Here is a 25,002-nt window from a genome sequence, read left to right on the forward strand (position 1 = left end):
GTTCTTAAAATAAACTAAGAAAATATATTTTTCGATATAAAAACCTATTGGCCTGGAATTGTCTTTGAGTGTGTGTTCCTCATTTATTGCCTGTGTGTGTACAACAAATGCTTAACACTACCCTCAGATAAGCCTACTGCTCAACCACACTACCACAAAATAGAGCATTAGAATTATCTCTTTTTGCCACTATCTTACCTCTAAGGGGAACCCTTGGACTCTGTGCATGCTATTTCTTACTTTGAAATAGTACATACAGAGCCAACTTCCTACATTGGTGGATCAGCGGTGGGGTACAAGACTTTGCATTTGCTGGACTACTCAGCCAATACCTGATCACACGACTAAATTCCAAAAATTGTCATTAGAAACTGATTTTTGAAATTTGAGTTATTTTTCCAGATTTTTAAAAGTCCTGCTAGGGCCTTGTGTTAGTCCCTGTTAGCATTTCTTTTAGAGTTTAAAAGTTTTGTAAAGTTTGAATTAAGTTCTAGAGATAGTTTTAGATTCTTAAAAAGTATTCCAACTTTTAGAAACATAGGGGGTCATTCCAACCCTGGAGGGCGCCGCCCGCCTGGCGGGAACCGCCACTTGGCCGCTCCGCGGTCAAAAGACAGCGGAGGCCATTCTGACTTTCCCGCTGGGCCGGCGGGCGCCCGCCAAGGGAGCACCCCTGCCGGCCCAGCGGGAAAGGCCCTGCAACACAGAAGCTGGCTCCGAATGGAGCCGGCGGTGTTGCCGGGGTGCGACGGGTGCAGTTGCACCGGTCGCGATTTTCACTGTCTGCTATGCAGACAGTGAAAATCGTGCTGGGGCCCAGTTAGGGGGCCCCTGCACTGCCCATGCCAGTGGCATGGGCAGTGCAGGGGCCCCCAGGGGCCCCACGACACCCGTTCCCGCCATCCTGTTCCTGGCGGTAAAAACCGTCAGAAACAGGCTGGCGGGAAGGGGGTCGGAATCCCCATGGCGGCGCTGCTTGCAGCGCCGCCATGGGAGATTCTCCCAGCCGGGGGAAATCCGCCGGGAAACCGCCGGACCCGGCTGGGCGACATGAAGCACCGCCAGCCTGTTGGCGGTGCTTCCGACGACATCCACCCTGGAGGTCATAGACCGCCAGGGTTGGAATGAGGGCCATAATGTCTAATGCAGAAGAGAGTGTGATGGAACTCAACATCACCCCTTACCTGCATCTTAGGATGTCAGAGTTAAGGTCTCTCTGCAAAACCAAAAAAATTAAACTGGTTCAAACCCTACCAAAATACAGCTCCAGGAGCTTTTGGCAGAGTTTGCAAAGAACAACCCCTCTGAGGATAACCTCCCAGAGGGGGAAGCTAGTGATGTGGAGGAATTCCCACCTCCAGTCCTAGTTAGGGAGAACAGGGTCCTTCAAACCCTGACTCCAAATGTGATAGTCAGAGATGCTGCTTCTCTCACAGGAGAGTCCAGCACCTCTGGAATCACTGAGGATAACCTCAGTGAAGATGACCTCCTGTTAGCCAGGATGGTCAAAAGATTGGCTTTAGAGAGACAGCTCCTAGCCATAGAAAGGGAAAGACAAGAGATGGGCCTAGGTCCCATCAATGGTGGCAGCAACATAAATAGGGTCAGAGATTCTCCTGACATGTTGAAAATCCCAAAAGAGATTGTAACTAAATATGAAGATGGTGATGACATCACCAAATGGTTCACAGCTTTTGAGAGGGCTTGTGCAACCAGAAAAGTAAACAGATCTCACTGGGGTGCTCTCCTTTGGGAAATGTTCACTGGAAAGTGTAGGGATAGTCTCTTCACACTCTCTGGAAAAGACGCAGAATCCTATGACCTCATGAAGGCTACCCTGATTGAGGGCTTTGGATTCTCCACTGAGGAGTATAGAATTAGGTTCAGGGGGGCTCAAAAATCCTCGAGCCGGACTTGGATTGATTTTGTTGACTACTCAGTAAAAACACTGGATGGTTGGATTCAAGGCAGTGGTGTAAATGATTATGATGGGCTGTACAATTTATTTGTGAAAGAACACCTTTTAAGTAATTGTTTCAATGATAAACTGCATCAGCATCTGGTAGACCTAGGACCAATTTCTCCCCAAGAATTGGGAAAGAAGGCAGACCATTGGGTCAAGACAAGGGTGACCAAGACTTCCACAGGGGGTGACCAAAAGAAAGGGGTCGCAAAGACTCTCCAGGGGAAGAGTGTTGAGACATCCAAAGGGAAAAGTAAAGTGTCTTCTATAGGGCCCCAAAAACCTGCTCAGGAGGGAGGGTCCAGAGCCTCTTCACAATCCAGTTTTGGGTACAAGGGTAAACACTTTGATCCCAAAAAGGCCTGGTGTCGTAGCTGTAATCAGCCAGGACACCAAACTGGAGACAAGGCCTGTCCCAAGAAAGGTTCCACTTCTAACTCTACTCCAGCTAACACTGGAATGGCCAGTCTCCAAGTGGGATCAACAGTGTGCCCAGAGCAAATCAGGGTTCACACTGAAGCTACATTAGTCTCTGAGGGTGGGGTGGATTTAGCCACACTGGCTGCCTGGCCCCCTAATATGCACAAATACAGGCAGCAACTCTTAATTAATGGGACAAGTGTAGAAGGCCTGAGGGATACAGGTGCCAGTGTCACCATGGTGACAGAGAAACTGGTTTCCCCTGGTCAATACCTGGCTGGACAAACTTATCCAGTCACCAACGCTGACAATCAGACTAAAGTACATCCCATGGCTATGGTAACTTTAGAGTGGGGAGGGGTCAATGGCCTGAAACAGATGGTGGTCTCCTCAAATATCCCTGTAGACTGTTTGCTTGGAAATGACCTGGAGTCCTCAGCATAGGCTGAGGTAGAACTCAAAACCCATGCAGCCATGCTGGGCATCCCTGAGCTGGTGTGTGTCAAGACAAGGGCACAGTGCAAGGCTCAGGGTGAAAAAGTGGTGTTGGAGCCTGGAAAAAGGGCCCAACCCTCCAAGAGAAAAGGAAAAAAGACTGGGGAACCAGCTTCAACACAACAAGAAAAAGAGAACCTCTCTTCCCAGGAAGAAGTCCTGCCCTCTGAGGGAACTGAGCCCATGGAGTTAGAACCTTATCAGGTTGAGCTCCTAGGCCCAGGGGGACCCTCAAGGGAACAGTTGTGTAAGGGGCAAGAAACCTGTCCCTCTCTTGAAGGCCTTAGGCAGCAAGCTGCTGAAGAGTCCAAAGGAAAAATAACAGGAACACATAGAGTCTAGTGGGAAGATGGACTCCTTTACACTGAGGCAAGATATCCCAAACCTGGTGCCACTAGGAGAGTGGTAGTGCCTCAGGAGTTTAGGGAGTTCATTCTAACCTTAGCTCATGATATTCCTCTTGCTGGGCATTTGGGACAGACCAAGACGTGGGAGAGATTAGTCAACCACTTCTATTGCCCCAACATGTCCCAGAAGGTCAAGGAGTTTTGTGTCTCCTGTGCCACCTGTCAAGCCAGTGGTAAGACAGGTGGACACCCAAAGGCCCCCCTCATTCCACTTCCAGTGGTGGGGGTCCCCTTTGAAAGAGTGGGTGTGGACATAGTGGGTCCACTTGAACCTCCCACAGCCTCAGGGAACCAATACATACTAGTAGTAGTGGATCATGCTACTAGATACCCTGAAGCAATTCCCCTTAGGTCGACTACTGCCCCTGCAGTAGCCAAAGCACTCATTGGTATTTTTACCAGAGTGGGATTTCCTAAGGAGGTGGTGTCTGACAGAGGTACCAACTTTATGTCAGCATACCTGAAACATATGTGGAATGAGTGTGGGGTGACTTACAAATTCACCACACCATACCATCCACAAACCAATGGTCTTGTAGAAAGATTTAACAAGACATTGAAAGGCATGATCATGGGGCTCCCTGAAAAACTCAAAAGGAGATGGGATGTCCTCTTGCCATGTCTGCTTTTCGCCTACAGAGAGGTGCCTCAGAAGGGAGTAGGGTTCTCCCCCTTTGAACTTCTGTTTGGCCATCCTGTAAGGGGACCACTAGCTCTTGTAAAATAAGGCTGGGAGAGACCTCTTCATGAGCCTAAACAAGATATAGTGGACTATGTACTAGGCCTACGTTCAAGGATGGCAGAGTATATGGAAAAGGCAAGCAAAAACCTTGAGGTCAGCCAACAACTCCAGAAGTTTTGGTATGACCAAAAGGCTGCTATGGTTGAGTTTCAGCCAGGGCAGAAAGTCTGGGTTCTGGAGCCTGTGGCTCCCAGGGCACTTCAGGACAGATGGTGTGGCCCTTACCCAGTGCTAGAAAGGAAGAGTCAGGTCACCTACCTGGTAGACCTAGGCACTAGCAGGACCCCCAAAAGGGTGATCCATGTGAACCGCCTCAAACTCTTCCATGACAGGGCAGATGTGAATCTGTTGATGGTAACAGATGAGGACCAGGAAGCTGACAGTGAACCTCTCCCTGATCTCCTCTCCACAGACCCTAAAGATGGTTCAGTAGATGGAGTGATCTATTCAGACACCCTCTCTGGCCAACAGCAATCTGACTGTAGGAAAGTCCTGCAACAGTTTGCTGAGCTCTTTTCCCTAACCCCTGGTCAGACACACCTGTGTACCCATGATGTGGACACAGGAGACAGCATGCCTGTCAAAAACAACATTTTCAGACAGTCTGACCAAGTTAAGGAAAGCATCAAGGTGGAAGTCCACAAGATGCTGGAATTGGGAGTCATTGAGCACTCTGACAGCCCCTGGGCTAGCCCAGTGGTCTTAGTCCCCAAACCTCACACCAAAGATGGAAAGAGAGAGATGAGGTTTTGTGTGGACTACAGAGGACTTAATTCTGTCACCAAGACAGATGCCCATCCCATTCCAAGGGCAGACGAACTGATAGACAAACTAGGTGCTGCCAAATACTTAAGTACCTTTGACTTGACAGCAGGGTACTGGCAAATCAAAATGGCACCAGGAGCAAAAGAAAAGACAGCATTCTCCACACCTGATGGGCATTATCAGTTTACTGTTATGACCTTTGGTTTAAAGAATGCCCCTGCCACCTTCCAAAGGTTGGTGAATCAAGTCCTTGCTGGCTTGGAGTCCTTTAGTGCAGCTTATCTTGACGATATTGCTGTCTTTAGCTCCAGCTTGCAGGATCACCTGGTCCACCTGAAGAAGGTTTTGAAGGCCCTGCAATCTGCAGGCCTCTCTATCAAGGTATCCAAATGCCAGATAGGGCAGGGAACTGTGGTTTACTTGGGACACCTTGTAGGTGGAGGCCAAGTTCAGCCACTCCAGCCCAAGATCCAGACTATTCTGGACTGGGCAGCTCCAAAAACCCAGACTCAAGTCAGGGCATTCCTTGGCTTGACTGGGTACTACAGGAGGTTTGTGAAGGGATATGGATCAATAGTGACACCCCTCACAGAACTTACCTCCAAGAAAATGCCCAAGAAGGTAAACTGCACTGTAGAATGTCAACAGGCCTTTGACACCCTGAAACAAGCTATGTGCACAGCACCAGTTCTCAAAGCTCCAGATTACTCCAAGCAGTTCATTGTGCAGACTGATAACTCTGAACATGGGATAGGGGCAGTTTTGTCCCAAACAAATGATGATGGCCTTGACCAGCCTGTTGCTTTCATTAGCAGGAGGTTACTCCCCAGGGAGCAGCGTTGGAGTGCCATTGAGAGGGAGGCCTTTGCTGTGGTTTGGTCCCTGAAGAAGCTGAGACCATACCTCTTTGGTACTCACTTTGTAGTTCAAACTGACCACAGACCTCTCAGATGGCTAATTCAAATGAAAGGTGAAAATCCAAAACTGTTGAGGTGGTCCATCTCCCTACAGGGAATGGACTCTATAGTGGAACACAGACCTGGGACTGCCCATGCCAATGCAGATGGCCTTTCCAGGTTCTTCCACTTAGAAAATGAAGTCTCTCTTGGGAAAGGTTAGTCTCATCCTCTTTCGTTTGGGGGGGGGGGGGTGTGTAAGGAAATGCCTCCTTGGCATGGTTACCCCCTGACTTTTTGCCTTTGCTGATGCCAAGTTATGATTTGAAAGTGTGCTGAGGCCTGCTAACCAGGCCCCAGCACCAGTGTTCTTTCCCTAACCTGTACCTTTGTTATCACAATTGGCACACCCTGGCATCCAGGTAAGTCCCTTGTAACTGGTGCCTCTGGTACCAAGGGCCCTGATGCCAGGGAAGGTCTCTAAGGGCTGCAGCATGTCTTATGCCACCCTGGGGACCCCTCACTCAGCACAGACACACTGCTTGCCAGCCTGTGTGTGCTAGTGGGGATAAAAACGACTAAGTCGACATGGCACTCCCCTCAGGGTGCCATGCCAACCTCACACTGCCTATAGGTATAGATAAGTCACCCCTCTAGCAGGCCTTACAGCCCTAAGGCAGGGTGCACTATACCATAGGTGGGGGCATAAGTGCATGAGCACTATGCCCCTACAGTGTCTGAGCAAAACCTTAGACATTGTAAGTGCAGGGTAGCCATAAGAGTATATGGTCTGGGAGTCTGTCATGCACGAACTCCACAGCACCATAATGGCTACACTGAAAACTGTGAAGTTTGGTATCTAACTTCTCAGCACAATAAATGCACACTGATACCAGTGTACATTTTATTGTAACATACACCCCAGAAGGCACCTTAGAGGTGCCCCCTGAAACCTTAACCGACTACCAGTGTAGGCTGACTAGTTTTAGCAGCCTGCCACACACCAGACATGTTGCTGGCCACATGGGGAGAGTGCCTTTGTCACTCTGTGGCTAGTAACAAAGCCTGTACTGGGTGGAGCTGCCTCTCACCTCCCCCTGCAGGAACTGTAACACCTGGCGGTGAGCCTCAAAGGCTCACCCCCTTTGTTACAGCACCCCAGGGCACTCCAGCTAGTGGAGTTGCCCGCCCCCTCCGGCCACGGCCCCACTTTTGGCTGCAAGGCCGGAGGAGATAATGAGAAAAACAAGCAGGAGTCACTGGCCAGTCAGGACAGCCCCTAAGGTGTCCTGAGCTGAGGTGACTCTGACTTTTAGAAATCCTCCATCTTGCAGATGGAGGATTCCCCCAATAGGGATAGGGATGTGCCCCCCTCCCCTCAGGGAGGAGGCACAAAGAGGGTGTAGCCACCCTCAGGGCTAGTAGCCATTGGCTACTAACCCCCCAGACCTAAACACACCCCTAAATTCAGTATTTAGGGGCTCCCCAGAACCTAGGAAACTAGATTCCTGCAACCTAAGACGAAGAAGGACTGCTGAGCTGAAAAACCTGCAGAGAAGACGGAGACACCAACTGCTTTGGTCCCAGCTCTACCGGCCTGTCTCCCCACTTCTAAAGACACTGCTCCAGCGACGCGTTCCACAGGGTCCAGCAACCTCTGAAGCCTCAGAGGGCTACCCTGCATCTAGAAGGACCAAGAACTCCCGAGGACAGCGGCTCTGCTCCACAAAGACTGCAACTTTGCCACAAAGAAGCAACTTTGAAACAACACACGTTTCCCGCCGGAAGCGTGAGACTTGGCACTCTGCACCCGACGCCCCCGGCTCGAATTGTGGAAAACAAACACTACAGGGAGGACTCCCCGGCGACTGCGAGCCCGTGAGTAGCCAGAGTTGACCCCCCTGAGACCCCACAGCGACACCTGCAGAGGGAATTCCAAGGCTCCCCCTGACCGCGACTGCTTGCTTCAAAGACCCGACGCCTGGTAAGGACACTGCACCCGCAGCCCCCAGGACCTGAAGCATCCGACCTCCAGTGCAGGAGCGACCCCCAGGTGGGCCTCTCCCTTGCCCAGGTGGTGGCTACCCCGAGGACCCCCCCCCCTTGCCTGCCTGCATCGCTGAAGAGACCCCTTGGTCTCCCAATGAATCCTATTGCGAACCCGACGCCTGTCTGCACACTGCCCCCGGCTGCCCCCGTGCCGCTGAGGGCGTACTTTTTGTGTTGACTCGTGTCCCCCCCGGTGCCCTACAAAACTCCCCTGGTCTGCCCTCCGAAGACGCGGGTACTTACCTGCTGGCAGACTGGAACCGGGGCACCCCCTTCTCCATTGAAGCCTATGCGTTTTGGGCACCACTTTGACCTCTGCACCTGACCGGCCCTGAGCTGCTGGTGTGGTAACTTTGGGGTTGCTCTGAACCCCCAACGGTGGGCTACCTTGGACCCAATTTTGAACCCTGTTGGTGGTTTACTTACCTGCAAATCTAACAAACACTTACCTCCTCCAGGAACTGTTGAAAATTGCAGTGTCTAGTTTTAAAATAGCTATTTGCCATTTGTGTGAAAACTGTATATGCTATTTTGCTAATTCAAAATTCCCAAAGTTCCTAAGTGAAATACCTTTCATTTATAGTATTGTTTGTAAATCATGAACCTGTGGTTCTTAAAATAAACCAAGAAAATATATTTTTCTATATAAAAACCTATTGGCCTGGAATTGTCTTTGAGTGTGTGTTCCTCATTTATTGCCTGTCTGTGTACAACAAATGCTTAACACTACCCTCTGATAAGCCTACTGCTCGACCACACTACCACAAAATAGAGCATTAGAATTATCTATTTTTGCCACTATCTTACCTCTAAGGGGAACCCTTGGACTCTGTGCATGCTATTTCTTACTTTGAAATAGTACATACAGAGCCAACTTCCTACACACATATATGATTATACCAATGGCATTGGGTAATTTGTCAGACACTGAAGTACTGGAAGGTTTTATGAATTTATTTTCTCCTGTAAACCTAGCACCCTTTTAGTCAATATACTTAAAACGTTGCATTGCATAAATAAATAAAAATGTGACAGCTCTACTAAAAAGAATCCTCAGTTCTCAGAGAGGATCTCCCGCCACAACCTCCTGAATGTGTCATAGTCACTCATGTAGTAGAGTAGGTCTCTGATACTAAGGACATTTCCGGTTCTGGCTCTAACACCCAGTCCAACTCTACAAGTCCTTGGAGAAAGGTAAGAGAAGATGTGTGCGATGGGAGTCTGACTTGTAGTAATTGATGCGCCATATTTATTCTGTCTCGTTTATTCGTTTCAGTCTGAACATGTTCACCTATTGTCCTTACTAATAATGAACAATTTCTGTTTCGGTACAGTCATTGACAAGCCCGGTCTACAGAACAAATGCTGGCAATAGAGTAGCAACCTTTATGATTTACGTAAGTATGGTACATGGGCGTCATACCTTGGCGCATAGTAACATTATATCCTTTCGGGTTAGCTTCTCCAGTTTAAATCATGTTTCTGTTCACCTTGGTAAACCCTATTTTACAAAATTGCCACACTTTCCTCCTCTGCAAGAATTTCACTAGCTAATACTTAGAGGAATTTGTGCAGAGAAATCCACATTATTCTGAGTTTACCACCTTGGAACAGAGAAAAAAGTGCGGTATTACTGAGTTATCACACATGGCGAGGTGCAGAACTCAGAATGGTGAGCTAATACCGCATGTGGAAATACCTCACCCTGCAATATTGGTATTTACCTGCACAGTATTAAAGCACCTAACTTCAGGCACGTTAGAGAGAGAGGGTCTTTGAATGCAGGAATGAACCCCTATTTCTGCTTGTGGTCATGTGTGTTATGTTCTACACTGCAGGGAACAGCGCAGGAGTTTGTTTCACCAGCACCATCAAAGCAGCAAAACAATTGTGAGTTAATATTTAAAAGTCAAAGCACACTTTAATCATTTACCCAGGTATGGCTGAGGTTCTGCCATATTATGTCTGGTTTTTGTCCCTTTTTCTCTACCTCACCTTGGTCTCCACCTATCTAATGATGCTTCACATTGATGTCTAAAGTAAGGCAGTTGTCAGAGCACCACCGAGTTCCAGCTTCACTGGTCAGAGGACAGAATTTAATAAGACAGAGGATGCTAGGCCACCTCTTACTTGATAGACTCACCACCTATTATAGTTTGGCTATCAGCATGCAAAACAGGAACGTGCAAATAGTTTGGCCTCGAGGTATGGAGTGTGCTTCAATTTTATGACTTTTAACCCTCTTTTATTCTCTTGATTTTTCAGCTAAGTTCAGTAGAAGTTGGAGGATCCACAGCTTTCATCTATGCTAACTTCAGCGTGCCGGTCATGAAGGTACCCTATTGTTGTTCTGTGAAAACGTCTCAGTGTCCTGCATGGATTATCCCTGCAACATACATTCCACATGTAGAAAATATGTCCATTTATTGATTTCTTTCAAAAACGATTGTTGTTCATGGTGTTAGACCACCAACAACGAAAAAGGTTTGATAAACAAAAGCGAGAAAAATTAAGTTGGATGACTGTTTGCCAAAACTTTTTAGTGGATGTCTCATGGAAACACTTGGTGACTTTAAACGCATGTGGAACACTGGTTTTAGAGTCTTTTATTGGCCTATATTGTTTTTTGTCAGCCGCACTGACATGTTCACACATTTTTGCTTCCACTTAGATAGCCTTTTCCAGGACAAGTATCTGAACACTGAGCAAATAGTTTAGGCTTCAAATCTAAACTTTAGTTCTACTCTTATCTTACTTTAACCAATAACCAACTTGGATTTTTACCATCAGGCCAGACTTCAAACATAGGATTTTGTGAAGTTATTTTTAATTTTTATTGTATCATTAAATTTGTTTTTAACTTATGGTAATGATGCACTAGTTTTCACTTAATTGTTTCCTGCTAAATTAAATTTACCTCTCCAAATGTTAACCAAGTCCTCAGTGGCATACCCTGTCCTAATTAGGATAGTCTCCACCACACCTTTATTATTATTCAGTCTACTAGGGAGAAAAACAGAAATGTCATGTGGCATACAATTCATTCCCCCAACAACGCTGAATGCAGTGCCTCGCTATAGCCTATATTCTAGATATTACGCCACAATGTGATTGAGGCTATGTTGTCCGCTTGCCATCATAAATCTAAAAGCTTTGGAGGTATTGGTTTAAATATGGTCCTACAATCCTTGTCATGGGGGGTATGTTGCCAGCTTCTCTTAGGTCTCAGTGACAATCTGTGTTTCTATTACAGTTATTTTGTTGAGGCTTAGAGGAATATAGTATAGTCAACCTTTAGATAAGCATTCATTCAATAGACAAACAGTGTGAGGCCCTTAGCAAATTATGAGTTTATACTATAATTTCATCCCATTTGGGTACATCGATCTCTTCGCCTAAGTTTTCCTAACATCTATATAAAATATTAAGATCTCTCTCAACATCTGGGGAATGTAGTGATGTTGTGAACTACGTTTCTGTTTAATTATTGTAGTGTTTATAAACTTCAGCTTTAAATGAAACGTTGGTGATTGGCAATACCAAAGTCATTCATGATATTGTCATGGATAATTTGATTTAATTATTTGTCATTAACCCTGATTTAATATTTTTTCCTCAACGCATCAAATCATAAAAAGTTTCCAGGAAAGGCAGATGTTCTCATATTGTTGAAAAAATGGCAAATAATGCTATGTCCACTTTGCTTTTAATACCTATTTTACTATACAAAACATACTAATCTTTATTTAACATTCCTATGGATTTTCAGGGAAGCATTCATTTTTATAAATGAGCCCCCTTCTTTGCTTATTCTATTTGAAAACTAACATGTGGTTCTCCATTATTTCCCATAAACCGATGTATAATGTTTTTAATCATGAAGAACAATAACAGTGGATTAATTAAGTAAAACACACCCACCATTGACCTTCTTAGGTTTTGCATACGATATCTGGTGAGTTCCTTTTCTTTAGATAAGCCCAGTTATAAGCACATGTAATTTTAGTTACCAGCAACCAAAAAATGCTATACGACTGATAGGCAGAACTGACCTTTCTGTCCCAGTAAAATGGCCTCCACCTTGGTGGCACAAACTACCAGCCAGACGAGCTACATGTGGAATTTGAATGAAGTCAACTATGTGTCTTAAATCTTGTGTGCGCAGGACAGTGTACACTGGTAAAGGTAAGCAATGTGATAAAGTAGGCAAATAAAACACTACTTTAAAACTATCTTTAAACCAAACAGGGAGGAACATATTGATATTAAATAAGTATGTATGTATATAGTGGCACCTTATAGCAGTGGAGCGGGAAAAAGGGGCAAAAACAGAAAGGTACAATCTATATAATTACAGTATCACTCATATAATAATAAGAACACTGGTGGAAACCAGCATCCCAGAGGAATAATGTCTGAAACAAAGAGCCCTACCCTGACCTTCTATTCTCTAATGAAGATGAATGATATGAAGAATAAGACAGCTTGAGAGACAGGGGCATCCAAGATCAAGCAGTAAGACATGTGAAGGGTCTACCAAATGGAAAACAACAGACAGGTCTACATAGTTGAGCATTTTGCAGTTGCCCTCCTATACAACCTCCAAAAATTAGGCCTGGGCTAGCAGCTAATCCCAAGGAACAACCATTCATTGTTTATAGTGTTCTAAAATATGTTCATGAAAGCATCCACACAATCACTTCCTATGTGTTAGGTGCAATTTGTTAAATTACATGTAATTTAGACACAAGAAAAATAGTATGCCCAGCCACTTCAAAAGTTAAACCAGAAGGTAATGCCTTTCTGAGAATCCGCACTCTGCATTCACAGGGAAAGAAAGATGCTTTCTTTTATAAGTGATCCTCCCCCCTCCAGTAGTGGCATGCTTCATCATCGGGTCTGCCTCTGCTCCTAAAGGCTGAGGTGGGCTCAACCATATTTCAGGCACTTAACAAAAGGGTCTAAAGATACAAATAACTATTGTGGTATCCCTTTATTAGTGGCCCTCGGTGGTATGGTTACAATCCAATGGTTGGAGGGGTGATTAGGTTCTAATGGTCCTAAGACGCTCTGTGATGCCATCAACATGTTTCAGCCCTATTGCTGGCCTTCACGATGTCCTGTTCTTTCATCAGGATGTATACAGTATTCACTCACCCTGGTGTCATCACAGAATTAGGTAAATTGTGTGCACATTACATACAATACTCCCATATTGCGTGATAAGATGTACACAACTTGCCTGCCAGTACTTATTGGCAGGACTGTATATTGTATACTATATATGTTCTGACGAAAGAGAGTGTATTCCTTAGACCTCCACTAAGTGGACATTTTCTTTCTTGTCCCCCCAAGTGACAAGACCTGTATAGACTTTGATTCACTAGAGTTAGTGGGGGAATTGTAATTTAAGCCATTCAATCCCATCACAAAAAAGTACAATATTAAGGTTGGACCAGGAGAACAATGGTAGATTGTTTCTTTAATTTCTAAAGCACTCCTTTAGTTTATGTTTATTACAGTAACTAAGATTAAACTGAAATAATGAAATAATGAATACGCTTTCTAAGTTACATAGATGCATTTCATCAGTGGCAATGCTATTCTGAGATTAAAGATTTAAGGAATTCTATATAAGTTTCTTCCAAACAGATACAAATTGCAATGTGTTTGCTGTCTGCTCACCAAAGAAATAAAGAGAAAGTCTATTGCCATTTCACTTGAGAATCTTAGCACACTATGGAAAATCTAAGGTCACAAGAGTGGGGGATGCATAGTCAACTAAGATAAAACAGTCTTCTCACTGAAGACTTGGAAAGACTGACTGCTCAGAATCCCAAAAGATCGCAATAGCAGTTAGTATACTGTATCTGCCAAACGTTTCGAACAAAATGTGTCTGCTCACATCACCTTCATCCCAGGTACTACAGGTTGTACTATGTAATATTCTTGTCATACTATGAGAGTACCATGTCTCCAAGTGTTTGCTCTCCATGTAGTCAAAAAAGTATTTCCTTCCCATTTCCATCCAAGAGCACAATTGGACAAATAAAACTGCATACATGTTCAAGAACAAATTGGAACGTAAGTTGACTACTTCCCTCCAGGTCATTATAGAACTTGGGGCCACATGTAGAAAGGTAAATGTTTGCGATTCCCAAATACTGAATTTTTTAGATTCCCTATTTGGTCATTGCAAAAATCCAGGTACAAATGTGGGTTTAACACATTTTGCAATTCCCAGTGGGTCGCAAATAGACCTACCTCATGAACATTAATGAAGCAGGTCTTAATGGATCAATATACGATCCATTGGGTTTCGCAAAAATCACAGGGATGGTGGCCTGTATGTGACTGCTTTTCAATAAAGCAATGCTAAATGCAGGCCATTTTTCGTAAAGAAAAAAGGGATGTATTTCTAAAAGAAAAATGAAAAGTTTTCTTTTCATTTTTTAAGAGTAAACAGTGGTCAGTGGGACCACTACCTCCTCTTACAAATATTGTTGCAAACATTCACAAAGAGGAAGGGGTCCCTTAGGGACCCCTTCCCATTTGTTAATGGGTTACCTCCTACATGAAGTAGGGGGTAAAATACTAATGTTTTGCAACAGCATTTCGGTTGCAAAGCCTTTTTACATACCATTGTGATTCAGTATTAGTTAGGGATTCCCTAAACATGCCCTTTCTAATACTGAATCACAAACCCAATTTGCAATTCAGTAATAGGTTACCCAATTACAAATAGGCTTTGTACATCTAAAAAAGCCACTTTGCTTGTGCAAGTGGGCCGATTCTGTGAATCGGCTTGTTTGCAACTACAAACAGTCTTTTTATATGTCGCCCCTAGTCCTGGACTCTTGTGTGAAAAGCTACGGCATCTGGGTCTTGTTTTGCTTCTACTGAACTAATTAATCTAACAACAAGCACACCTGAAATCGGTGATATGTAGGTGAAAATTTCAGGATTGGTGACAAGTTCTATATCTTATTGAAGCCATTTTCAGATATAACATTGCATACTTAACACTCCATCCAAAACCACACTGAAAAGTATGGTGCACTTATAGGACTTCCTGCTATGGCTCAAGGGTGGATCCTAACTGCAGAACTAGGTTGAAGCTGAGTTTGCCTAGAGACTCCATTGCTTTTGATTCTGCATGATCGTCAGCAGCCCCCCACATCAGCTTCCTGCACCAGTCTCACTTTGTAGTTTATGCTCCAGTGTTACTGCCACATCTCTTTGAGACTGATTTTGTTGCTTCCAGAATGCTGCACTCTTTTGGTGGAACCTTCACAGAAATGGGGAAGGAGATGGAGACACACTGCATGCTGGCTGCCCAGTGCTTATTGGAGACAAATGGGGTAAGATTAATTAACCACTATATGAATTTGCTGGGCAATGGCAATCCATTTCTGAACTAATGATACAAAAAAATAGCAAGCATCCAAAACATGAAAGCTAATACAAAGGTAAATGTAGATGTGAAATGTATGAGTATTTGGTGGGGGAATTCGATTTTTCTTTGAGTTTGATTTTAACTAGATGACAAATTAAGACTGCAGTGCCTCATTTTAACACATCTGTCTTCAAATGGGTAAACTAAAATACAATCTTCTAAGCTGGCCAGCAGCTTTTAATGTCCCAGTTCAAGGCTGGAAATGCCAGAAATATATCTACATCTGCTTCTGAAAGATGTACAAGGAATGATGTCCAGATTTCCATCAGAATCTCTGCCTGAAAGACCTCTTCCGTGACTGTGGAATGCAGTCTCCTGAACAACCCTCATTACAATCTCAGTCGCTGTAGAAATCTGCTACTGGCCGAGAGTGACTATAACCTGAAAAGTGCTGGAAAAGAGGAAGCCTTCTACTCACGGAATGTTGCACTTGGACTGTGTCATACTGGAAAGACTAGGAGACCGGTATTGCTGCTTGTAGTAGTCCCATGGACAGTATGAGAAAGGACTGAAGATTTGTTGCCATTTATTCTGAAGTTGGATGCTATTTTAGGGCCAATTTAAAACAAATCTGTCTTTATGAACTGAACGTTAACTGGCAGACTGAGAGAATATTACTGCACCTACCCTGAAAAGATGCAACCTCATTGCATAGAACTCTTCAAATTTTCATCTTCACAAAAGCTTTTCAAAGTAGACTCAGCCACATTGAGGCCAAATTTGAAACACCTCATTAGCTGCACTTGCTACACCAGCAGAAGTTCCAGAAACCCTGCCAAAGGATAACTGATCAAAGGAATTCTTAAATCCATGTGAAGATATCACATTTAGCCCTTGCCTTTGAAAGACACCTTCTTTAGACTGACAATCACTGTCTCCAGCAAGCCTGATTAACTGAGGTTTCAAATTGCAGGCATCACAGTTTGGTCTTCTCTTTTTAAAAACAGGTTTCTGGTTGGACATAATGCACCAATATTTCATCCAAAAGACTTTCCTAGTTCAAAGGTAAAGCCCTTGACCCGCCCAAGTCTAAACTTATAGCAGACCACATTGTAACCAGTTGTACAGCTCCCACAGTACTTTCTTTCGGTCTGTGCACTGAGGCATCACTTTTCCACCCAGCTGGAGATTAGTGGCTTGAACTCTTTCATACATCCAGCTACTAAGTGTAGCCGTGACTGAATACTGAGGTTCTTTCCCAGAAACATTTATTACCTTTACATTTTAGGTGTTCATAAAGGAACACCAATGTGATCTTCCTGGTCTCAGATCTTTTGTATGCTAAATGCCTCCAATTTCCTTAACTCAGTTGACTAATATAGACATTATTTAAATTATTAAACATAAATTATTTATATAATTTGTTTTTTTGCATTTCTTGAATGATGTAATTTTATTTTTATTTTCGCTAATAATTATCCATTGCATTTTTATTACTGGTTGTTGAGTACATTAGGGAAATGGGTGGGTAGTGCTTTCTGAAATAAATTATTCATTAATTATTAATTACAAAGTTAAATATGCAAAATATTAAAACTAGATGTATGAATTATAAATATGCCCCTTAGTCTCAGCTACAGAACCTTGAAGAAGTACAACCTAGTCCGTGTTCCCATAACACACCTTGAAGCTTGAGAAACCAAATCTCATCTCAGGTCTATGCTTCTCAACTGTTCGTCAGAGTTAAAACACGCAGCTGACATTGCAGAGCTCATTCTTACACAAGATCTTGACCTTCTAATATTAACTGGAACATGGCTTAATGAGACCTCCTCGTCCACCCTGGACATTCTAGTCCCACCCAATTATGATATCATCAGACTGGACAGATCTGGAAGAGTAGCGGGGGGTCTAGCATGCATCTACCACTCCAAGCTCACGCTAAACCACTGACTAACTGGGCCAATGACCTCCTGTGAATACCTTGGCATTGAAATATGGAGTACGGACAAGATAGTGTGAAAACTCCACAAGTTTTACCACCCCCTGAAAACAACTACCTTTTATTGAACAAATAATGGAGACCACCTCCTTTAACTCGGATCAGCACACAATCATATCTTTCTTGGGGATTTCAACATTAGACCCTACTCTGAACACCTTTATGGCCTTTCCCCTTGATTTCAACTTTATCCAATTATGTAATGGCCCAACTCACAATAGAGGGTCTACCGTTGATTGAATCATCTCTAAGGACAATACCATTGGACTTGAGTCCATATCCCCCGTGACTGGTCAGACTACTACCTGATCCCCTTCCTCATCCTGGAGAAGGTGGTGACTAGGAAGGGCCAACCAACTAATACCAAACATTGGTCCAGAGACTTGAGAAACATTAATCTATCCAATCTAACCTCTACTAGGAACTACATCCTACTGTCTCCCACAACCTTGACGAATGTGAGTAATCTTACTGAACATTACATACAATCCATGTCAGACATACTTGATGCGGTTGCTCCGAAGCAGCTAAAAAGAATTCCGAGCTGGAACTGCAAACCCTGATACAATGGCAGCCATAATGAAGAAAGATGCAAATTAAGGTTTGCGGAGAGATCATGGAGAAGCTCTCCCTCCATCGCACACCTCAAGCATTTGAGGTTGAGTCGACGCTCCTACAACAAAGCATCCAAAGTTCCAAAGCAGAATACTTTAGGACGCAACTAGACAATGCCAAAAGCAGACCACAAAAATTATTCAAAATCATCAAGCAACAAGCAGTTTGCAAACCTAACCAGCACTCGGCAGACACTGGGTCCTTGCCATCTGGCGAAGAGTTTTCCACTTATTTCATTGAAAGGATAAAAAGGATTGAATCAGATTTGCTTCCCACCTCTCAAATTCTACTAACCCAGGCCCAGTCTAATCTCCTACCTATACATCACCAGGCTAGAACCCCTTCTTTTGGCTATACTACCAAAAACAATGCCACTTGGAATGCCTTCAAAATCCCGGATGAAGCTGCTTTACTCACAGTATTAATAACAATAAAACACTCCAACCACTTCAATGATCCTCTCCCCACCAAGCTCTTCAAACAGCTTATCCCTCCCATACTCCACCTTTGGACCAAGATTGTTAATGCATCTCTCTCTCAGGGGTTATTTCCCGACTGACTAAAGATTTGACAGATCACCACTATTCTAAAAAACACAAATACGACTGTGTCTGACCTCAACAACTACCGTCCTATCACCAACATCCAGACTCTAGCAAAGCTATTCGAAAAATACATTCACCTGCAACTTTGTAATCACATTGAGCAATTTTAACTCCTTGATTATCATCAATCGGGTTTCAGAAAGGGTCATAGCACTGAAACGGCTCTAACACACATTGGTGATGACGCCCTGAGAATGCTAGACTAGAACGAAACCTGCTTTCTCATACTACTTGATCTCTCCTCTGCTTTCGATACTGTCAAACATGATAATTTGATTGACTTTCTGGAGAATAGGATGGGGTTTTCTGGTCCTGCCTTAAACTGTTTTGGCTCATTCCTTCATAATAGGGTTTGATTAACATTGAATATTTGAGCTCTATCAGACACCACACCAGTCACGACTGGAGTTTCCCAAGGATCTATGCTCTCACCCACCTTATTCAACATGCTTATGAACTCCTTATCAAACCTTTGAATATCTCTAACATTCACTACCAATTGTAAGCCGATGATACACAACTATATTTGAAACTTTCCTCACCAGACATCAAACTGCTCAAGTGCACCCTCCAGAAAACCCTGCAATGGCTGATTCGTAGTCACTTCATGCTTAAATCTCTCAAAAGTGAATTCCTCCTGATTGCCCCTAGCAACCACTGTGCCCCCATAGACGATTGGCTCAAGCAACTCACTGCTCTCAACTGAACCCCACATTTGATCGATTCCACTAGCTCACTAGGTATAACGTTGGACAACCACCTAAATATGCAAGATCATATCAGTGCCATCACCAGAGGAGCCAACTACCAACTAAACATACTAAGGAAAATCAAACCTTTCTTGCCCCCAGCTGACTTTCAGTTAGCAGTCCAATCCCTGGTTATCTCCAGTTTAGACTACAGGAGTGCTGCTCTTGCTGGTTTACCCAAAGTAAACCTGGCTTCTCTAGAGGTCACTTTGAATTCAACTGCTAGGCTCATCACTGGATCCAGTAGATCCAGGCACATTACTCCTTGACCTCAACCATCTGAAATAGCTTCGGTATGAAGCTAGAATGCAGTTGAAGATAGCTTGCATGATACACAAGGCCCTTCACCACAATACACTTGTCTACCTGGCCAAACAACTTGAATTATCAGGAGGTAGTTGATCTTCAAGAAGCCCTACAGTTAAAGCCATAGAAGTTTAATAAAAAAAAGACCTACAACTCTCCTTTTCTGGTCTAGCATCAAGAATATGAAATACTCTGCCACCAGAAATTAGGACAAACCTCTCCACTATCTTCTTCAAAACAGAAGTTAAAAAGCTTATGATTAATCGATCCCTTCACTGGTTATCTTCAATCACTTATCTTTTTTGGTGGACTCCTAGGGATCATAGTTCTACCAAGCCATCCCGTGATATTGTACCTTTATTTATTTGTTGCTTTCTCTCTGCATTTTCCTTCCTGCTATTTCTCTTGTTTGATTTTTATTCTACTTGTACAGCGCTCTGCCCCGCTGAAGTGTCAAGTTCATGCTATACCTCTTGTATATTGGAATTCTATGCTATATATACAGCACTCTAAAACCCTGAAGGTTCACGTTCCTGCTAAAACTCTGCAAATAAATAACTAAATAAATAAATAAATAGAATGAATTGATACAATTATTTTTATGTAATTGACATTTTTAAGATGATTTGACTTTTATTTTAAAATAAAATTACAAAAACTTTCATTATTATTAAATACATATACTTAACAGTACAATGTTGACATTTTGGTCCACAATACTTTGTATACTGATAAGTTTGTAGTTAATATTATAGGTACGTAAAGTCAATATTTTGGTTTGTTGATATTTTGACAATAATATTTTTGTGCTCGATATTCTCTTCCTAAGAATTCTCCTAAGAATCTTCCTAAGAATTCTCATCCTGCTGCTACATGATGATGCATATCAGGCACATGTCAAGTTGGAACAGTTCTTATGTTACCTTTCTGCCACTTGGGTTAGAGAACACCCTAGGTCACCCTGGGAAGGCTCTGTAACCTAACCTCCTTCTTGCCTTTCTTATTTAGTGGTCAAAGGGTTCTATTCACTTATGAAATATTGCTACATTCCTCTGGGGTCTCACCTAACTCTGCTGTTACCATCTAGGTGGCTGAGGGCCCATGTGGAGTTGTGATCTTGCTTTCCTCTCATTTTCTGTGGGCACACGTTTCTCTTTCAGATAGACCCTGGACATTTCTTCCCTAGTCTTTAAGGGATCATTTAGGAGGAGATGCATCTGACAACAGTGGTGAGAACTCTTTTCAAAAAGGACAAAAATACATCTCATCCGCTCTAATCTAGTACTAGGGCATGCTGAACACATTCAGGGATCACTCACTACAGACTCAACAGCCTTTCATCTGTCCTACCTGTTGTCAGCCACTAGTCTGTTGCCAGGAGCCTCTAAATTAACTTGTGCCCATAAGCTTACTGGCATTTCCCAACAACCTTAGGATTCTAGAATTCACCTACTACCTGTCTCAATCACTGACTCAAAGGGTTAGTTGATTTATGTCCCAAAGGATGCCATCAACCAGGGGCCCATCCCACACAGAACGAAAGAGGGTCCTCGAGTAGCGATTAAAAAAAAACATTGCCTTGGGCATTTTTCTTCCTGAAGGAAATAGCCATATACAGACTTCTGAAAGGACAGTTGAAGCTAGATGCACTCTGAAAAATAGCAATTGTGACTAGTATTTTTGTGACCACTAAATCATTTTCTGAACATACTGATGTATAAATAGGTCGGTTAAGAAAACTCAGATTTGAAGAGGGACGCAAATGAAGCAAACCAACCTCAGTAATATTAATGAGTCGCAGGGCCATATTTATACTTTTCGACGCACAACTGCGCCAACGCAGTTGTGCGTCAAAAAAGTTAACGCCGGCTAACGCCATTCTGAAGCGCCATGCGGGCGCCGTATTTATTCAATGACGTTAGCCGGCGTTAGCCGGCGGAGCTGCCTGGTGTGCGTGAAAAATAATTACTTACACCAGGCAGCGCCGGCGTAGGGGAAAATGGAGCTTGGGCGTCAAAAAATGGGGCAAGTCAGGCTGAGGCAAAATGTTCGCCTCAACCCGATTTGCGCCATTTTTTTTTACTCCCAACCCCCATTGAAATGACTCCTGTCTTAGCAAAGACAGGAGTCATGCCCCCTTGCCCAATGGCCATGCCCAGGGGACTTATGTCCCCTGGGCATGGTCATTGGGCATAGTGGCATGTAGGGGGGCACAAATCAGGCCCCCCTATGACACAACAAAAAAAAAAAAAAATACTTACCAGCACTTACCTTAATGTCCCAGGGGTGGGTCCCTCCATCCTTGGGCGTCCTCCTGGGGTGGGCAAGGGTGGCAGGGGGTGTCCCTGGGGGCATGGGAGGGCACCTCTGGGCTCCTTCCGAGCCCACAGGTCCCTTAACGCCTGCCCTGACCAGGTGCTAAAAAACGACGCAAAAGCGCCTGGACGTCATTTTTTTTGACCCGCCCACTCCCGGGCGTAATTTTTGCCCGGGAGTATAAATACGGCGCACATGCCTCGGAGTCATTTTTTAGACGGGAAAGGCTACCTTGCATATCATTAACGCAAGGAAGGTGTCCACGCTAAAAAATGACGCAAACTCCATGAACTTTGGCACTAGATGCGTCTAACGCCAAAGTATAAATATGGAGTTCGTTTTGGGTTGAATTTGCGTTAACGACGCAAATCCGGCGCAAACAGAGTATAAATATGGCCCCTAGACTTTTCATCCTTGGCGTGGTCTCCCTTAACTTTTTGCCTCTGTTTCCCAGGTTGTTGATGTGTCCTGGACTCTATCTTGCTGTTTTTGTTACTCTGGGCACTTTACCACTGCTAACCAGTGCTAAAGTGCAAGTGCTCCCATAGAAAATGTGTATGTAATTGGTTCATCCATGATTGGCATATTTGATTTACTGGTAAGTCCATAGAACAGTGCACTAAAGGTGCCCAGGGCCTGTAAGTCAAATGCTACTAGTGGGCCTATAGCACTGGTTGTGCCAACCACAATAGTAGCTCTGTAAACATGGCTCAAACCTGCCACTGCAGTGTCTGTGTGTGCAGTTTTAAACTGCCAATTCGACTTGGCAAATGTACCCACTTGCCAGGCCTAGACCTTCCCTCTTCTTACATATAAGACACCCCTAAGGTAGGCCCTAGGTAGCCCCATGGGCAGGGAGCAGTGTATGTTTAAGGTAGGACATTGTGAGAAAGTAGCCTTTTTCTAGCATGGTTACCCCCACTTTTGGCCTGTTTGTGAGTGTTGGTCAGTGTGCTTTTACTGTGTCCCTAGGATACTGCTAGCCAGGACCCCAGTGCTCATAGATAAAAACCTATATGTCAGCGTGTTTTGCCTGTCTGACTGGGATCCTGCTAGCCAGGACCCCAGTGCTCATAGTTTGTGGCCTAATGTGTATGCCTGTGTAGTGCCTAACTGTGTCACTGAGGTGAGGCTCTTCTAACCAGACCCTCTGTGCTTATGCTCTCTCTGCTTTTAAATTTGTCACTGTAGGCCAGTGACTTCATTTACCAATTTCAATTGGCATTTTGGACCCCCATTATAAGTCCCTAGTATATGGTACCTAGGCACCCAGGGCATTGGGGTTTCAGGAGATCCATATGGGCTGCAGCATTTCTTTTGCCACCCATAGGGAGATCAGACAAACCCTTACACAGGACTGCCATTGCAACCTGCGTGAAATAGTGCACACACTATTTCACAGCCATTTTCCCTGCACTTAAGTAACTTATAAGTCACCTATATGTCTAACCTTCACTTGCTGGAGGTTAGGTGCAAAGTTACTAAGTGTGAGGGCACCCTTGCACTAGCAAAGGCGCCCCCACATAGTTCAGGGCCATTTCCCCAGACTTTGTGAGTGCTGGGACGCCATTACACGTGTGCACTACATATGGGTCAATACCTATATGTAGCTTCACAATGGTAACTCTGAATATGGAATTGTCCCCCCATTCCAAATCTGGTATTGGGGAGCCAAATCCATGCATCCTGGGGGCTCCACCATGGATCCCCAGTACTGCCAAACCAACTCTCTGAGGCTTGCACTGCAGCTACAGCTGCTGCCACCTCACAGACAGGGTTCTGCCCTCCTGGGGTCTGGGCAGCCCAGACCCAGGAAGGCAGAACAAAGCATTTCCTCTGAGAGCAGGGTGTTACACCCTCTTGTTTTGGAAATAGGTGTTACAGGCTAGGGAGGGGTAGCCTCCCCCCAGCCTCTGGAAATGCTTTGAAGGGCACAGATGGTGCCCTCCTTGCATAAACCAGTCTACACCGGTTCAGGGACCCCTTTCACTCCTGCTCTGGCAGGAAACTGGACAAAGGAAAGGGGAGTGACCACTCCCCTGTCCATCACCACCCCAGGGGTGGTGCCCAGAGCTCCTCCAGTGTGTCCCAGACTTCACCCATCTTGCTTTGCAAGGTGTGGGGGCACTCTGGAGGGCTCTGAGTGGCCAGTGCCAGCAGGTGACATCAGGGACCCCTCCTGATAGGTCCATACCTGATAAGGTAGCCAATCCGCCTCTCATGGCTATTTAGGGTCTCTCCTGTGGGTTCTCTTCAGATTCTCCTTGCAAGTTTCCTTCAGGAATCCTCTGCAACAACTTCAGACTCTTCTGACCTTTGATCAACTGCAGCCTGCTCCAAGAAACGCTGTAACTGCAACAAAGTGTCTACAAGAGACACTTTTCTTCAGCAACCTCAGCTCCAAGTCAGCAACTGCAACAGTTTCCATGGTGTGCACGCTCTGGGGACTCCATGTCTTCATCCTGCACCAGAAGGACTGAAGAAATCTCCTGTGGAGTGACGGAGTCACTCCCCTGCTCCAAGCAGGCACTTTCCAAGATGACGACCGGTACCCTGGGACTCCTCTCACAGCGACAAGCTTGCTCCTAAGGACACAGAGGGTGGACACCGTCGACATAGACTGTCCTGAGGTCCTGCTGACGCAATTTGGAGGAGGTTTGATCTTGCCTTCCCCGAGAACGACAGTACCCCTATGTACTGCGTCTTCTTCGCCTCCTGAGGCCTCTGTGCACTCTTTGCAAAATTCCTTTGTGCACAGCCGGGCCCAGGTCCCCAGCACTCCATCCTGCGACGCTCAACTCACTGAGTTGTTCTCTGGCAGTGTGGGACCTGCGTTTTGCACCTCCTTTGAACCCAGATCCTGCGACTCCTTGGGGTGCTGGCAGATATCCTGAGGGCTCTCTGAAGTGCTGACAGTGCCCTATTCCTCCTCACATAGAGTTGAGGCCCCCAGGTCCCTCCTGGGTCCATCCAGTTCCATTTTGATGCAAAACGCACTTTTGGCGTAGCCAAGGCTTGTTGGTGACTTCCAACACAAAATCTCATCTGCAACGATCTTCACCCATGGCACATCTTTTGCATCATGCAGGAACCCACTGCCATCGTCCTAGGGTGCAATTCTGCAGTCTTCGACTAACCGTGGACTCTTCTTTTGCACCCTCTTCTTGGTTGGCAGTGGCTCCTGTCATTCCTGGAACTTCTTTCGACTTCTGGACTTGGCCCCTTTCCTTTGCAGGTCTTCAGGTCCAATAATCCAGCAGTTGTTCTTTGCAGACT

The 25,002-nt window shown here is 44.7% G+C and overlaps 1 protein-coding gene across 1 annotated transcript in view; it reads left to right on the forward strand.

Moving 5' to 3' along the window:
• Positions 1-25,002, forward strand: part of P4HA3 (prolyl 4-hydroxylase subunit alpha 3) — a 257,969-nt gene that overhangs the window by 215,744 nt on the left and 17,223 nt on the right. Inside the window, exons 10-12 of the mRNA XM_069203822.1 lie at positions 9,072-9,134; positions 10,003-10,071; positions 15,002-15,098. Coding sequence (XP_069059923.1) covers positions 9,072-9,134; positions 10,003-10,071; positions 15,002-15,098 — 229 coding nt within the window. The remainder of the gene's footprint in view (positions 1-9,071; positions 9,135-10,002; positions 10,072-15,001; positions 15,099-25,002) is intronic.

Source organism: Pleurodeles waltl, chromosome 8, assembly GCF_031143425.1.
Source record: "Pleurodeles waltl isolate 20211129_DDA chromosome 8, aPleWal1.hap1.20221129, whole genome shotgun sequence".
Lineage (NCBI taxonomy): Eukaryota > Metazoa > Chordata > Amphibia > Caudata > Salamandridae > Pleurodeles > Pleurodeles waltl.